The sequence below is a fragment of the Haliaeetus leucocephalus genome, unplaced genomic scaffold (genome assembly GCF_000737465.1).
Source record: "Haliaeetus leucocephalus isolate CR32 unplaced genomic scaffold, Haliaeetus_leucocephalus-4.0 Scaffold246, whole genome shotgun sequence".
In the NCBI taxonomy this organism is placed as follows: Eukaryota; Metazoa; Chordata; class Aves; order Accipitriformes; family Accipitridae; genus Haliaeetus; species Haliaeetus leucocephalus.
The window spans coordinates 213673-230052 of NW_010972682.1; the positions used below are offsets into that span (position 1 = coordinate 213673).

Below are 16380 nucleotides of genomic sequence, written 5' to 3' on the forward strand. Positions count from 1 at the left end.
CAGAAGAATTCTTCCTGCAGGGGCATTAGGGATGTCCTCAAAGAGGCTGCACGTCCTGAACAACAGGTTCCCTTGTGCCTGGAGGACTGATTGCTGGGACATCCAGACTATGTGATCCCGTGCTCTGCACTTCTAAAAGCAGGCACTATCAGGAATATATCTCTGCAGAGGCCACAAGGCTCCAAATGAATGCAGAAGAGAAACAGGGGAAAAGGCTAGGGAAATCCTTGTCCCCCCTTTGTTCAGCTGGTTTTCCTGCCAGGATCCTAGCAAAATTCCCTACTCTTCTCCCCTTAATGATATTTTCCCTTTGCAGAGCTGTTCTCAGCACTTTGACATCCCATGACATGCAGGATGCAGACAGGCAACTCTGACAGCCTCTGGGGAAAAGAAGATCTTGGTCTCATGCCTCCCAATCTCTGGTCTGGTTTGATCTCATCTCAGTGGGAGTGGAGGGAGCAGAAGAGACATAACACTTAAGCCCTGCTTTGCTTTCTGGGTCACAAAGGCCTAACAGCATATATACAAGCTGCATAAGGAGCCCAGGGGCTTTGCTCAGCTGATTGAACGGAGCCTGCTAGTGGGCCAGAAAGGGTGGGTTTGGTTTTGTTTGTTTTTTTAACCCTCTTTTCCTCCTCTTTTAATATTTTTTTCAAACACTTGCGTCTTGCCAGCAAAGAGAAGATACTGCCTTGCTGCACTCACTCCTGGCTGGAGCCAAAGAACTGGAGGAAGAAGGAGAAGATGTAGATTATGTCCAGATAGATATTGAGGGCTCCAAAGATGTATTCCTCTGGGTTCAGCGAGTACCGACGATTCCCCATCAGCATCTGGGTATCAAATGCCAGGAACTGTGAGGAAAGAGGAAGAAACCTGATGACAGTCACATGGAGATTTGGCACAGGGAGGCAAGAAGTGCTCTGATGACAGGAGTTCTCCCAGTTGCTTCACTGTACCCAGAACGAAAGTGCAGCCACTTTTTACAGGCTGTAACTCCAATTTAAAAAGCTCAGGACAATGCACTGAACAAGCTGCAACTTTCCCCTTCCTTCATTTTACTCTTGATAGTCAAACCCCAAGCCTAACTATTAGTCCAGGCCTGCTTCCTTCATGGTTTATCCATCCCAAATGTGTCCCAGGATCAGGTCTGGAGCAGTTCTCCCTGCTCCTCCTCAGCCAGTCCCTATGACTTGTTATTCCCAGACCTCCCCCAGTTCAGAAACAGCTGCCAGGTAACAAGGTGACCTGGACCCAACATGACATTCCAGCAGCAGCAGAGCAATAGGATCGAGAAACCCCAGATCCTGGGCAGCACCAAGGTCTGCAGGGCTGCCAGCTGAGGTAGCCAGACCCAGAGGGGAGCTAACACCTTTCTGAGGTACAAACACAGCTGAGTGCAGGACAGATTTTACCAGTGAAGTCATCACAGTGGGAATCCACTGCCCAGCCTACCTGCAAGAACACAGCACTCACAGAAACAACCAGGGGCTACAAGGCAGGCTGGTGGCCCAGCTGCAAGAAAACCTGCACCTTGTTGCATGACTTCAAGCCTAGTATCTTCTCCCATCTCACATTTACTCTCTCTGTTAACATAGCCTGCAACAGACACCCTGGCATGGAGCTCTTTTGGGCTGGCTGGGCATCTTTGCCATCGCCCGGGGTCAGCTGGCACCTTTGCCCTCCCCAGCCATAAATAACAACTGATCTCCCCAGACATTGTCAGGCTGAGCTGAGGTTCTGACTGAAGTTTATGGGGTAATTATAAGATGTTTAGCCTACTCATATGTTACAGAACAGTCTTTAATCATGAATCACAGAAGAAATATCCGAGCTCACTTGAAATGACTTTTATAGCTAATAAATGAAATTGCTCAACTGTTCTTATTCACAACATGCCCAATGGGCACCGCCTTGAACCCCAAGGCAGCCCTCCTCCTGACCCCCACCTCGAGGTAATGCCAAGCACCTTCCCAGACAACTCCCACACCTGAATGGCAAGCACGGCACTGCTGGGACTTGCTCTGGGAAGAGGCTTGCAGGAGGGACTGCCAGGGAGCAGTCGAAGGAATGAATCAAGCCTTTTCAACTTTCATTGGAGGAGCTGCCCAGCTGCGGGGCTTTTCCCACCTGCAATGAACCTTCCTAATGCCCTTTAATCCCAAATCATGGCCTCTCACTGTCTTTCTCTACCTCTGTTTCTGTTAGTCAAACTTATACCCAATCCTTGGCTCACTCCCAGTCAACCAGACTCAACTTGACTTTGCTCACTTCTGCAGCCTCATTTCCTCCCCAGGCCCCCTTTGAGCCCTGCAGTCCAGCTCCCACTGATGTGCCAAAGCTTACTCTCCGCTTTTCCCACTCCAGAGATACCTTTTTGTCCTGTCCCTACAATGCTTTCTGCTGTTCACACCTAGTATTGCGCATACAGCATGGGTTTGCCAATCACACCATGCCCTGCACCAGTGCTGTCACGTACACCAGCACCTTCTTGGGACAAGGCTGAGGTCACTGCAATAATTGCTGTTCATGAGCCATTTGAGGATGTGAAGCTCTCTGCAATCCTGCGACTCTCCCTTCTCCCTTCCCCAAGCACCCTTCAAGGCTAAAAGCATTTACTCTTTGCTTATTTTTCCAGCATGTTCCCAGGCCCCAGCACCCACTCACCATAGTAAAGATAATGGCACCAAGCAGAGCATAGATCGCATGGAGCCAAGGGACCTAAAGGAAACAAATCCATCAGTCAGTGCCTGGGAGAAAACTGGTTAATTAGGACTTGGCACAGAAGAGGGCTTAGCTCTCCTGTGAAGGATACACGTTAGGGAAGGTGCTTTAATAGCCCAGGATGGACTTGCACCAGTTCCAGCTCCAACACAGTTTCTGTTGTGGACCTTTTCATGGCAAAGAACAGGTCACTGCCTCAGTTTCCCTCTCACTGTGGCCTTTGTATCCATTTGGCTCATAAGCTTCTAGATTAGGTACTTGTGTTTCTGAAGAGCCTACTTTGCCACAGCCGCTGTCTCTGTGGAAATGTCTTAGCACTACCCTGACAGAAACATTTTGCAGCAGCCCTAGAAGGTGTTTATTTACCCAGACATGGCTGATCGCACTGGAGGAAGCACCAAATGCTTCCAAGAGCCAGACCCAGCTTTAATTAACAAGCATAACTTAAATGTGTTCATCTGCTGGAGTCACAGCAGGAAATTCACTGGAATTAAGACCAAACCTCAACTCCTGCTTGCTGTGGCGCAGTAGCACACAGTGCTAACGGAAATGTTACCTATATTCCAGGAAAAGGTGCCCACATGGACAGATGGCTGATTCAACCCAGAGATCACAGCCTGCCTCCCCAGATAGACAAGCTCATTACAAGGCTGCCTTAAGCTATGCTTATCTTGACAAGCTGCAAGATAAAGAGTAGTTGTGTCAACAGTTTAATGGCAGTGGCTTGGCACTGCAAGCGGGTTTACCCTCACGTTTGCACAGGGGAGAGGTGGATCTCAAGCCAAGACATCCAAAATTCAAGCTCCTGGTTTTAGAATCACCAGCCTGTGTATTTGTCCCTCATCAGACCAGCTCTAGGGCTAGTACCAGCGGGAGTTTCTCCTGCAGGTCTGGCCCTTAAAGTATGACTGAGGTCCCCAGAGAAGCCAGGTGATATGTGATGGGTTTGGAGGTCACTTAAAGGCTGCTGTGATCAAAGCTGGGTGCCTCTGTCTTCAGTGTGATGATGGTGGCTGCACAGGCCCACACACCTTCCCTCTTTCATCAGCATCTTCCAGGGTCTGTCAGGCTCTTGCCTGAATGACGACTCTTGGATGGAGACCAGACACTCCATACTGCCACACCAAACCCTCTATCAGGTGTGGTCACAAGCTACTCCAAGATTTCAGCTGGGCACAGCCAACACCAGCTGTGACCAGTGAGGCCAAAGGAAGGGGCTGGACCCATGCAAGGGGGGCTGGCAGCAGTTGGAGGAGCGTTAAGGTGGTCACTCATCCTCAGGACTTGTCCCTGGGGTCCAGAGGTGCTTCCTTCTGAGAAATTTGAGCCTCAGGATTTAAACACTGTGGGATGGTGCCTGTTGTTAGCATGAATACAGTCAGGTCTGGCCAGACAGGCACCCCACTGCACTTGTCCAGAGTCCAAGTCCTGCCCTGAATTTGGGACAGGAGCCCTGTATGGGGCAGGCCAGTGCTTTCACATGCTCACTACCCTGGTTTTACTGGAGGGGAAACTGAGGCACAAGCAGGTGATGTGACCTGCCATAGGGTCACTACACAGCTCCAGGAACAGAAACAAACTTCCTCAAGCCCCAGGCCAGTGCTGTCCTACAGCCCGATATCTGATTGTACAACAACCAGGCACCAGCCACCTGGTCTTGCCTTTTCTTTCTGTTGGTGTTTCTGCACATTTTTGGAGAGCAGGCTGGGACACACCTCTGCTCAAGCCAAGCCCTGGAGTTTGCCTGCTTTAGGCTGATCAGCTCCCAGCCTTGCACCAGAACTGGTGGCACTGGGCAAGGAAGGAGGGGCACAGGTCATTACTCACATATTGGTAGGGCAGTATCACAGCCAGGATGATGCCACCAAAGAAAAGCACCATGAGCATCACGAAGAGGACACCCTGGTAGGAGGTGAAGTCAAACTGTGGAGGCAAAGAACACCACGTTACAAGTGCAGAGTGCTGAAACGGGAGGCAGCGAGGGGAGCCAAACCTCCTGTGTCCACAGGGAGGGACTCCCCAGCAGCACACCCATCTTGCTGTTCCATGGCAATTGCTTCATCTGCATCTCAGGTCCTATAGCCCAGCACCCATCTGTACAGCACGCAGAGCCAGACAGTTACCATATCCCCTTTATCACCACAGGCAAGAACTCAGTACCCATCGCATACCTGAAATCCAAAAGCTCATCATATGCATTTGTGCCAGTGCCCTTCTGTACCCTACAGCCTAGTCCTCAAAAAAAAAACCAACCAAACAAACAAAAAGCTTACCCCCACACATTAGCATCTTCCAGCCCCATCTATACCCCAACACATCCCTCACCCCAGCATCTGCCCTAATCTTCCTGTAACCTTCTTACATCTCGGCATCCCTCAGGTTGCTCCTGTATGCAGAGCCCTACAGACCTGCCTCTTCACACCTCACCCCCAGCACTGCCTGACCCTGCGTCCTACCCCTGGGAGATACCTCTCCCAGAGGGACTGATCAGCACGAACTCACCTTGGTCTGGAAGCTGAAGATCGTGACAGACAGACACACCAGGGCTGTGATCCCCAGACACAGAAGGACTGACTTGGTATTGTAGTAACTGCAAAATTAACAGCAAAACCACTTTTCAGTGTTTCCGACAGGGACAGGTGGAAGGAGGGATTAAGTAAGACAAGCAGAAGCTTAGCAGAGGTGTGCAAGGAAAGCATGAGTCCTAGGGGCACAAATGGCACTAAAATTATCAATGTTCACCCTTAATGTAAAAAGGGAAGGATAGAAAACACTAAAAAAAGACTAGATGGGTTTTCCTCCTGCTTTAAATAGAAGGTAGGCAGGAGGGCATGTCTATGCCTTCTGGGAGCTCATGAGCAGCTAAGATGGAGACTTACTATAAAAATCTATCTGTCCATGGACAGATGGAGAAGGGGGAGGATTCAAACTGGGAGGTAATAAAAATAGAATGACAAATGTCATTGCAGCACAATGAGAAATCAGAAAGCTGCAGCCACTGTACACTACTGATGTGCTTGTAACAGGGGATTGGGTCTTGGAAAACTGCAGGGAAGGAGGGATTTGAACAGGTAGAGAGACTGCAGGCTTAGGTTATAATTTTTTTGTATGTCTGACTCCTGATTTTGGTTACAGCACCAGGCTCAGCCCTAAGAAAAGCCAGTCCCCACTCTCCCCTTCGGTTTGATTGAAGAGTGATATCACTGGTATTTTCCCCGAGCTGCTGAAGCCGCTACTTTCTTTGTCCCCAGCACACATCCATCAACACCCACTGCTCATCTGCCTCATCACCAGGGACCCACGTGAACCAGAGCTGATCTTGTGAGCAGATTGTAACAGTGAAAACACAAGCAAAAGGGAGCAAGCTGTAGACTATAAAAAACCTGAAACTGCTGGAAAAAACTTCTTGTCTCACACCAGACCCATCTGCTGGAGTGCTGCTTAGTGGAAAAAGTGAGATCACAGTGTATAGTAGTCCCCTACAGACCATCCATGCAGGCACTGCCTTGTCCCTGGCTCTCTAGTGCTCTCCTATAGGGTTTAGCATAGCCAGGGACTGCCCTGTGGTACCTCAACTGTGACAGAGAAGGGGATGCCACCATAGGTCTTGGGGAGCTTCTTTAAAAACTGTTTTCAAAAGGGAAGGTCAGGCTTTGTGTGGCTACTGGAACAGTTCCAGAGAGATCAAGTGGCCCATATATTTTAAAAGTAGGGAAGTTTTTTTGCAGGAAGAGACAGGACATAGGACCAAAAGATATCCAGAGATCACATGCCTAACCTACCTGGAGAGCATCCCGGTGAGATAAGCCATGGACAGTGTCTGGGAGGGAAAGAGAACCACATTACTTCTGCATTCATGTCCCAGGGAGACACACGCAACAGATAAAACATCTCAATTACAGTGACAAGGGCAGTGAAACCTAAACAGATGCTCAAGAGAAGCAATTTTTGCATAGTTTCTAATCCTCCAATGATTAATATCCACAAGGCAGGTTAAAATGAGGGCAGGGCAACACCTTGAGAGCAGTCCCACCTTCTCCATCCCTCTACCCCTCTTGCACAGGATTCCAGCACCCTACCCCAGGTCCCAACACTGACCAGCCTCTGTAGGCTTTTTTTTTTTTTAAACAGAGGCTCCCTTCTTTCCTGCTTATCACATTCTAGTTCAATTACAGCTCCTCAGCCCAATTTCAGGGCAATTAGAGGATGAAACTCCTGCTTTCTGCAAGAATCCAGACCAGACGTCTCTCCTGCTTGGAGCCATTATGAAACCCATGCTGGTTGCAGGGGCAGGGCAGATGCTGTCCAGATGTGCTACTTACAAAGATGCTCAGCAGGATCAGATTCCATGGGAAATACCTCCTGCAAGTGAAGAAACAGGGGCTGGTCAGCCCTGCGATGCAGAGGGCAGAGGTAGTTAGCAGCACTGCACAACAGGTTACATAAAATGTGCCATATAATTAATGGCCTGTGCAGCAAATGGCAGGGGTGGTGCAAGGGGACAGTCATCCTGTCAGGAATGAGAGTGCATTTGAGGTGCTTCTAGACCAAGAGGGCAAACGTCCCCATGATATTCCAGCAGAGCAGCCAGCAGTGCCTTGCTCCATCGAGAGCAATGACCATCCTCTGCAGTATTTAATAATGATAATTTGGAGCTACACCATGATGCAATTTTTACTGCAACATAGCTTCCTTTCCAGTTGCAATTTGACTTCAGCTTTTAATGCTTGTTGCAGCAACCCACAACTGCATCAGGCCTAAAACACAGCTGCCACCTCAGTCCCTATAGGACTGTGTCAGCATGACCCCACCCCATCTCCACAACATTTTTAGTCATGCTTGAAACAAGAGGAAAACATTCATCCTTCATTTCACAGGGCTGTTTCAAATCCATAAAGAAAATATTTTACCTGGGTCCAGAGCAGCAAGCAAGAATCAAGTAGGTCACAAAGAAAACAGCACTGCAAAGAGAAAAAGAGCAGTTTAGGGAGGAAAACCCAAGGGTTGTGTGTTGATGCAGGGCAGCTGACAAGTTTAAGTGCTCTGCTGCGCTGTTTAAAATGCAAGCACCGTGCCAGAAGTTGAGGCTGGGTAGGAAGCAAGGCAGTTACGATCTCTCACCGAAGCTGTTTTCTGCCCAAGGTGGGACAGCACAAACGTCCCTGAAAAACCTGAAGGATGGTTTTAGAGCAGAGCAAGGGTAGCATTCAAGTCCAGGATAGACGGAGCACCCAAATGTGTTTGTTCCTGACACCTCATCAGGGCACAATTTGCTCATACAGAGGTGGCCAGACTTTGCCCCTCATTTCCAGGCATTTCCTGGCTTGGTGGGATCAAGGCATCCTGCTGGGATTTCAGCAGCACTTAAACCAAGATTCACAGGGCTGTTAAAAGTGACTTGCCTAAGACCAGATGGAAGGTCTGTGTCTGAGAAGGGAACTGGTCCCATGTTACTGCACCAGTGCTTGAGGAAGAGTTCAACAGCAGAAGGATCCTCCAAGGTCAGTGAAGCTTACAGACCCAAGCCTAATATGCTGTTGCACAAGCCATCCCCAGGTCACAGGAGAGTTATTTATCTCACATGACCCTTCAACAAAGCAAAAAAATCCAACAGCTGAAGGATGGTCTCCCCCTGCTCTGGACGTCACGCAGCCCGGGTGTTTTTCCAGAGTGCTGATGGGTTATGGCACAGTGGGAACCTGCTTTCACCCAGCGCCTGGGGGGAAAGCAGCTTCCAAGCATGCCGATGACTGCACGATAGCCAGTCACCTTAGGTCTAATAAATGAACGTGACGGCAAAACCCACGGGCCATGATAAATGCACCAGAGATAAACCTGAGCATTGCTCTCCCACAGGGAAACCAGGAAAGCTGGAGTGGAAACGGCTGAATAGATGGAAAGAAAGCATGTAGGGAGCAAAGAGAGCCATTGAAGTTGTCCATCTTCTTTGCATCCCTTGTTGCACATCTGCTCTTGCTTTATTCCCTCTGAGTCATCACCCCAGCAGTAGGAAAACACCCTAGGGCACCCACTTCTATTTTTACAGAGGTGTATGTAGAGTTAGGGTCTCTGTGTACAAAGGAGGTCCAGATCCAGGTCGGGACAAGCAATTGGAGACACTGGGATGGAGGGAAGGGTTGGCTTGCTGGGAGGTGAAGCAACAGACAAAGTTTAAGTCCCTCAAGTACAGACCCTACCCCCAGCTGGCCCAAGATGTGTTTGATCCTACGGAAAGATAGGAAGAAATAAACACTAACTGGCCAATAAACTGCAAGAGATGAACCCAAAGGTCAAAGCATAGACCCGAGCAGAGCTTGGTCTTGTCTCCCTACGAGGCAGCGCTGCTTCTCCAATCTACCAATTGGCCAAAGAGGAGCACGTTATTTTCCCTTAAGGTCAAAGAGGCATGATGATGCGCCAGTTCTCTTCTATTACTGTTATTTCAGGTCTCTAAGTTATATAAGCTGGTGTCTCATCTCTGGGCCTGGACACATTTCATGGTTTGGGTGTGAACTAATTAAAGCCAAGTTCACAGAGCCTTGTTCACAGACAATTGCATCGCACACTCTGCCTGCTTAATTAGCAGCACTAACACAAGCGGCATCCAGGAAACCACCACAACTGCAAATATACCAACGCATGGAAGCACAGCCTACACTACCTCCAAGCTGACCTTTTGGACCAGGCTTGACTAATGAATGGCATCCCAAATTCTGGGCAGCGAGAGCAGCTCTGTGATGAAGACCCAGGCATGACAGCCCCACTCAGACATGGCCAGGAACACCCTAATACCTCCAAATGCACCCACCCAACACCCCCTTCATTGCCTGCACCCTTCTTCACATCTGTTGCATATCAAGGCATACAATGTAAACCCAGGCAACCTCCTTGCTTTCAAAAGGACAATCCCAAAATTAAGCCTCTAAGGTACCCTCAGCACCCTTTCAGGTCTCACATCTGGGTTTCTGCAGTGTTTTCCTGGAAGCTCCCCTGTTTTGCCTGATTTGCTCTGCAAGCAGTACTCATGTATTTACTTTGACCTTGGTTTGTAGAGCCCTCTTTTTCAAAGTATTTGGAGGTATCCGGCATCTCTCATGTCTCATACTCATTTAGGTGAGATTTTCCATCTTCTTACCTCGGAGTTATCCATGAATTTCCCCAGCTCTCCCTGCACACATTTTGGAGCAATTCTTCACATGCAAGATACAAAAGTGTTTGGAATGTGTCTCCACATCACCACAGCCACATCCAGAGCTGTTTGGAGCATACATGGCCATAGGAAAAGACAGAGATACTCACTAGGAAGCCCAATACCAGGCAGAGTGTGTCTGAATATACCCCTTGACCGGCTCACTGCAAGACAGAGAAAAGGGATGCTGAGCAGAAAGCACAAAAAAAGCCAATCCCTTCACAGGTTGCTGCTAAATTAAACCTGGAAACACACACAAGGGGATGCAGCACGGGGTATGTGGAAGGAAAAAAAAAAAAAGAAACCAACAAAACAACAAAAAACATCATGGCTGAATCTACCTGGCAGAGTGACCAATTGGAAAGAAATTCAACCTGTCAAGTTGGAACGACGGCCCTGCTGTTATCAATTACCCAGTCGGGCTTGCTTGGGGAACGGCTGCTGCCTTCTCCAAGAAGTGATTAAAAAGCTGAAATCCTCAGGCTGACAGTGATTCATTATTTATTCTGGAGGCAACATGAGCCACGCATGCCCAAAATGCTCAGTCATCTGAGCTAGAGACAGCCGCTGCTCAAGTGTGGGGTACCTGCTTCTGCAAGGGGGGGGGGGCGGGGGGCGTAACCCAGCCCCTGAAGCCAAGGTAGGCTGGGATCTGATGGCCTTGATAACTCCCAAAGGAAAAATACAGCAGTTAATACTCAAGGGCAAGCAGCCCAGGCCTCTTGGCTAGCGATAGCACCCAGAATGGATGATACACCATCCAGAGGACATGCAGGAAAGGTAGCAGAAGTACTGCAGGACCTCTCAGGGTTCCCTCAGTTTTGTTTTTCTATTGGAGCACATGGGAAAAAAATTCAGGTATCTACATAACAGACAACACCCCCAAGTAAGCAGTAATTCAGGAGCGGGTCATACACAGGACAAAGCAAGCATCACTGCTACACAAGACACCTACCAGAAGGTGAAGAAAGCCACAATAACAACCGTGACCAAGAGCTGGACCATCAGGATGGCATAAACCTGCAACAAAAGGCAGCCCATGGGTGACCTGCAGACTCTCTTCTTCCCACCCAGCCTGGGGAAGCCAGCAAAGCCATTACAGCCAGGTCCCTCCAAGGTCTCAGAGCTAGTCACCTGCCTTCATAGGGGAAGGCTGAGCCTGGAGACACTTGCCCCTTACCTTCCTGATGAACACTCTGCGCACATTCCTGTCATCCCAGCTGAAGGTCGTGAGCATCTCCATGTCCCCTGGGTACCCGCCACTGCCATAGCTCGGGCTCGTGCCTGAAGCAGAAGCCAGACAGATCAGGTCCTACCACCCGGTTCCCTCCCCAGCTGCAATAATCTGACCCCAGGGATTGACTACAGCTCAGGAGGCCCACATTTTAAGGTTTTCTTGTTGCACTGCAAAACTGAGGCTTGCTGGGATGCACTCTGCTCCTTTCCCACTCCTGCACCTTATTAAGACCATCTCTGAGAACAGAGGAAACCACTTCTGCAAACCCCAGCACAAGGACACCAGGGTTAATTCCTGTCTATGGTAACACCGTATCTTTAATGGCAATTAGAAGGCTCATATCATATCCTTGCTCATCTTTCACTGAATGTTAAAGCATCCCCCCAGAGGAGCCATGACTCAGCACCTCAGTCATTCCCATCAGGAGCTCTGGTGCAGGAGGATTCCCTTGCTGCTCTGTAATTGCTTGAGCTTAGACTGTGTATGCATCATGTCTTATGTCAACAGTGTGCCCTCCTCTCCTCTGAGAGAAGCTCGTTACAGCCAGCTTTTCCGTAAGGTCCAATCTTATTTCCCATGCAGGGAGTCAGAGCACGGTTTAGCAGCAAGCCTAAACAAGGGGGAAAACTCCAGTGCTGCTGCTGAGAGTACCTTCCCCAAAAATCATTGCACCACACAACCCAGCTTTGCTTTGCTGAAGGCTCTGTAATGCAAGCTGCTGTTGCTGTAGTTTCCCTGCAGATGGGCAAGGAGGAAGGCTGGACCATAAAGCATCAGTTTGCTCTGCAGCCTGAAGGGAGATGGAGGGAAACACCAGAAAACATCTGCCTGCCGGGGAGGCAACTGTGCCAACAGCCAGGGATGAAGGTAGCAGTAAGGATATTACAGGGCAGTGGGTTACAAGGAGAAACGCAAAGCAGCAGCTTCTCCCTACTAAGATCAACTTTACAAATTAGATACAAGAATCAGCCTTCTCCATCTCCCGAAACTCATGCTCAAGAAAAAAAAATAAAACAAATACTGAAACCTCAGTTGTCTTAGGACATCATTCCCCTGTGCTATTTGCTTCTCTTGCAAATATCCCCTTCCGTGTTACTAACTCTCCCCGCCTGGGTTTCCTATAGAATGAAGGCTTATGCGATTATACCAGCTATACATTCATGTCCCTGCCTGTTTGACAGATGCCTTCCCTCCTTCTCAAAGCTTTTTAGCTCAGTGATACTCAGATCCTTCAAGCAGATGGAGGAAAGACCCTCTCAAACTCAAGAGGACAGACTGCAGACACCAGGAAATCCAAACTCAAGGCCCTGGTCCTGGATTTCTTCTGTTTTACTGGTCAAAGGTTGCTTGCTCTTATTGCAGAAGCCTCATCCTAAAGATGCCCCTGGCAGGAAATAAATCCCTTGTGCTCTTCTTGTGCCTAATAAATCTCTCGTGCCTTCTTCTACACCCCAGTGGAGATGAAACTCCTGCAGTATGTCCTCTCTGCATTTCTGCGAGATCTGTCATCACCCACACGGGGCCGAGAGCACCTGAGGCCCATATCCCCAGGACACTTCAATGTCTCCTGCATCAAAGCAATCAAGGCATCTAAATACCAAATTAGGCATCTAAATGCCTCGGAGGAATGGAGGAGGTTTCCCCCTCCCTGGCTAGTGTCCCCAGCACCTGCATCACCTCCCACCCACAGCCACATCTGAGGCAGCAAGACAGCATGTCCCAAGCTTATTAGTAAAGAAAGCAACCCAAAACACGCACCACTTCCATCCAGCTACGACCAGTCCCTTATAAGCTGTTAGACACAGCCCCATGGCATCTCCCCCACCAACCCGCCACAGTACAGGGGCCACAGCTTGCAGCATGGCTGAGGGCAAGGAAAAGGGAGAAAGACATGAAATCAGAGGAAAACACAAGCAGGGATCAGGGCACAGGACCCAGCTGCAGAGAAGAAATCCTGCCAGGCTTGTCAGGGAGGGGACAAGAGATGACATCTCCTAAACAAGTCTTCCGGGATACCCAAAATACCACCATCCTAACCCATCATGACAGTAGAAAGACCCAGATGGTTGTTAGAGCAAGCTGGAAGATTATTTATCCCCTCTGTTTCTGACCCCTGAAGGCAAACAAGAATGGGAAAAGTCTGTGAGACCATTGGAGTGTGCAGACACACACGTCTCAGAGGGGTTTAGCTTGCTCTTACCCCTTCCCCAAACACCTACATCCCTGCAGCTGCAACTGTCGCCACTGGATGGAACAGGCAATCAGCAAAGCACAGCAGAGGAAGAGGACTGAGCAGAGACAGAGGACCCAGGAGTCATTAAATCCAGTCCCTCCAGCGCTCTCTCCAGTTCAAGCTGTGCTGACCAAGCAGTTGGCCACCCCAGCAGACTTGCTTGCCGGCCACAGCATCCTGCATCCATCCCAGCTTGCCGCTATACAGCCATTCCCTGGCACTGGGCACAGTCGAGCCTTTGTCTGCTTGTCACAACCAAGCAGAAGCTGCACGCAGCACCCACAGAAGAAAAGCTGTCTGTTTGCCGAGAAGTCAGCCACAAAGACTGATGCTAGAACAATTCAGCCTTCAAGTCCAGCCATGTGTTAGCCTCCACTGGCTCTGAACACCGGCTCATAGCAGCCAGACATCACTGATGCCGCAACACCAATTTTGCCAGTTCAGCGGCTTCTTTGAAAGCTGGGGTTGAGCAGGAGCTAGAGGGGGAGGCTGCTGCCTGCAGAGCCAGGAGCATTGCACCAGGACTTTTCCCAGCCCTGGGAAGGGGCATTTCCCAGTGCAGCAAGCTAGGAGAGGGGATTTTTCCCATCCCAGTACTGGGAAGGATAGCAGGGACAGAGCACTGGAGTTTAGTCCCACCTCTGGAAGGCAGTGTGGTCTAGTGGTTGGGTAAACTAGCTTTTACATATAGATATAGACTTACATGGCTTATAGCTACAGCTCTAGGCTGAGTTCTACCAGGGACCAAACTGGGCACCACATCTCTAGTTCCCCTTTTCTCTATAAGCCCTTAGGGGGAATCTCTGCACCCCTCTACCCCCTCTGCAAGGAGCTTGCCCTGGGTACAGCCACAGGAGGACTTACTGGGGTCAACATAAGCCCAGCTGGGGTGGAGCGGGACCGATGGAGGAGGAGGGTAAGCACCAGACTTCATCCCTTCTCCCGCTGTTGCCTCCTCATAGGTTGGAGGAGCTGGTGGAGCCGTGGCATTGTCCTTCTTCTCCCCTTGCCCCTCAGAGTTGGGGGGTTTGTTGTTCACAGAGAGCTGCACAGAAAAGGGAGGGCAGAAGGGAGACATTAGACTGTAAAAACAGCACAGAAACTGCCCTGCAATGGGAACCCAACAGGGCACGGATGGAGGTCTGGGGGTCCCTCCACTGGGGGGAGGGATCAGGAACTGGAAGGACACCCACCAACTCCTGTGGGGTGACAATGGGCCCATCCCTGCACCCCCAGGAAGGAGCATCCTCTGGTGTGATTGAGGGAATAGGTGGGAGAACACCTGACATGTTAAAGGGGATGAAAAATTATAGGCAGCCAGGTCTGAGGGGAGACAGCCTTGCCCAGGCTCCTCTGTGGTGCCTCAGGCTCATATGTAACATGATAAGCATCCAAATAATTCTCTGCTTTTCAGCCTCCTCCTTTCTAAATTTTCCCTTAAAAACCAGCTTTCAGTCACTGGGCAGAAAATCCTGAACTCCTTCATTTCCACTTACACCCATATTTGGGGGAGTTTCTTCTAGCCCCCAGGAAAACCATGCTCTGGTTTGGCCCTCCAACACTTTCTTCTAGCTCATTCCCCTCTGCCCATCTAGAGGCTCAGCCTTGCTGCTTTCCATACTTTGAAGATGCAGCTAAGGGACTTGGCATCCCATGTCTTCAGACTATGAAATCCCAGCAAAGAGCCAGCCTTGGGCCACCTGAGAGCTTGCTTCTCCTTGGGAACATTATCCATTTAACCTTCTAGATCTTTGTCATCCTGGGATAAGTTATGAGCCTGGTATCCTGCCCTTGCTGCCAAAGGGGGTGCCAGCTCAGCATCAGGGATAGCATCCCCATGGATCACAGGGATGGGGGACTGAAAACCCAAGAAGTCCAAAATGAAGCAGACAGACTAACCAGCACTGCAACACACAGCACAGACCCTGTAAGAAAGTCTTAAATTACAGGTGTAACAGGCCCTTGAAAATAAAGCCAGGATACCAGGCTGGGATGTGCACCACAAGCAGTTCCAGCTGCCTCGGGATAACTGTGCCACCTCCTGTGCCAGCTCATAGGGACTGTCCTCACCCTGTCCTTCACTACGTAGCCCTTAGGTATAGGGTGGCCAATATCATGCAAGACCCCCAGAGATACCCAAGGAGATACAAGAGGGACCGTGCTGCCTGCATCCAGGCAGCCTCCAGCATCGTTGTCATGGCAATGGTGCACTCTGCAGAGGATGCATAAACCGCCCCCTCGCTGGTCTCAGAGCCTTGGAGAACCCCCAAAATCCAGAGCTCCCTGGAGCAGGAAGGAGGTGCCAAGGGCTGACTGCTGGGGGCACGGATGGAAAAGCACAAGCACCCCATTGAGCTCCCTGACACCCGGGATGGGTGGAGGAAAACAGCCACAGGTCCAACAGCAGGGTTGGGCTGCACATCCAGCACCAGGACAAACAGCCCCCAACCCCATAACAACACAGCCCTCCGTCCCCTTTGCCAAAAACACCCCCAGCGCAGGGGCCAACACACCGGGCCTGTGCACGGATACCCGGCTCCCCCCCCTCCACAGCGATTATTTTATTCCTTAAATCCCCTCCCTTCGACCCACTTTCCCCCTCTAACCATGCAAACAGGACGACTCGCCGTCCCAGCACTGGCCTCCCACCTACCTTCCCCTGGGTCATGGCTCTGGGCTAACGATGATGCCGCCCGACCCTGCAAGCGGCAGCAGGAGGGAAAGGACCGTAGCTGAGCGCAAGCCTCCTCGCCGGCTCCTTTCCACCCCCTCTCCCGGGATGTCTCGGCTCCGGCTGCAACCGCTGCAGCATCCACAGCCTGCGCTGATGCCTTCACCTTCTAGCAACATCCACGGAGCAACGGGCGCTGGAGGGAGGAGGACCGTACCATTCCCAGCCTGCCACACAGGGGGAAGCCGGGAAAAAAAAAACAGCTAAAACGGAGGCGAACGGCCACCGGCAGCGATGGGGAAGATGGACGGACACGGCACCGGGGAGAT

At 50.4% G+C, this 16380-nt stretch overlaps 1 protein-coding gene across 1 annotated transcript; it reads right to left on the minus strand.

Annotated features, from left to right (window-relative positions):
* Positions 1–235: 235 nt before the first annotated feature.
* On the minus strand, positions 236–16048 carry FAIM2 (Fas apoptotic inhibitory molecule 2). The gene is made up of 12 exons (XM_010568502.1): positions 16034–16048; positions 14245–14425; positions 11091–11194; positions 10866–10930; positions 10021–10074; positions 7632–7682; positions 7044–7083; positions 6504–6541; positions 5224–5311; positions 4549–4644; positions 2665–2718; positions 236–851 (listed from the first exon to the last, which is right to left on the minus strand). The coding sequence occupies exons 1-12, from the start codon at positions 16046–16048 to the stop codon at positions 702–704; spliced, it is 936 nt and encodes a 311-aa protein (XP_010566804.1). The 3' UTR covers positions 236–701.
* Between the last annotated feature and the right edge of the window lie 332 nt (positions 16049–16380).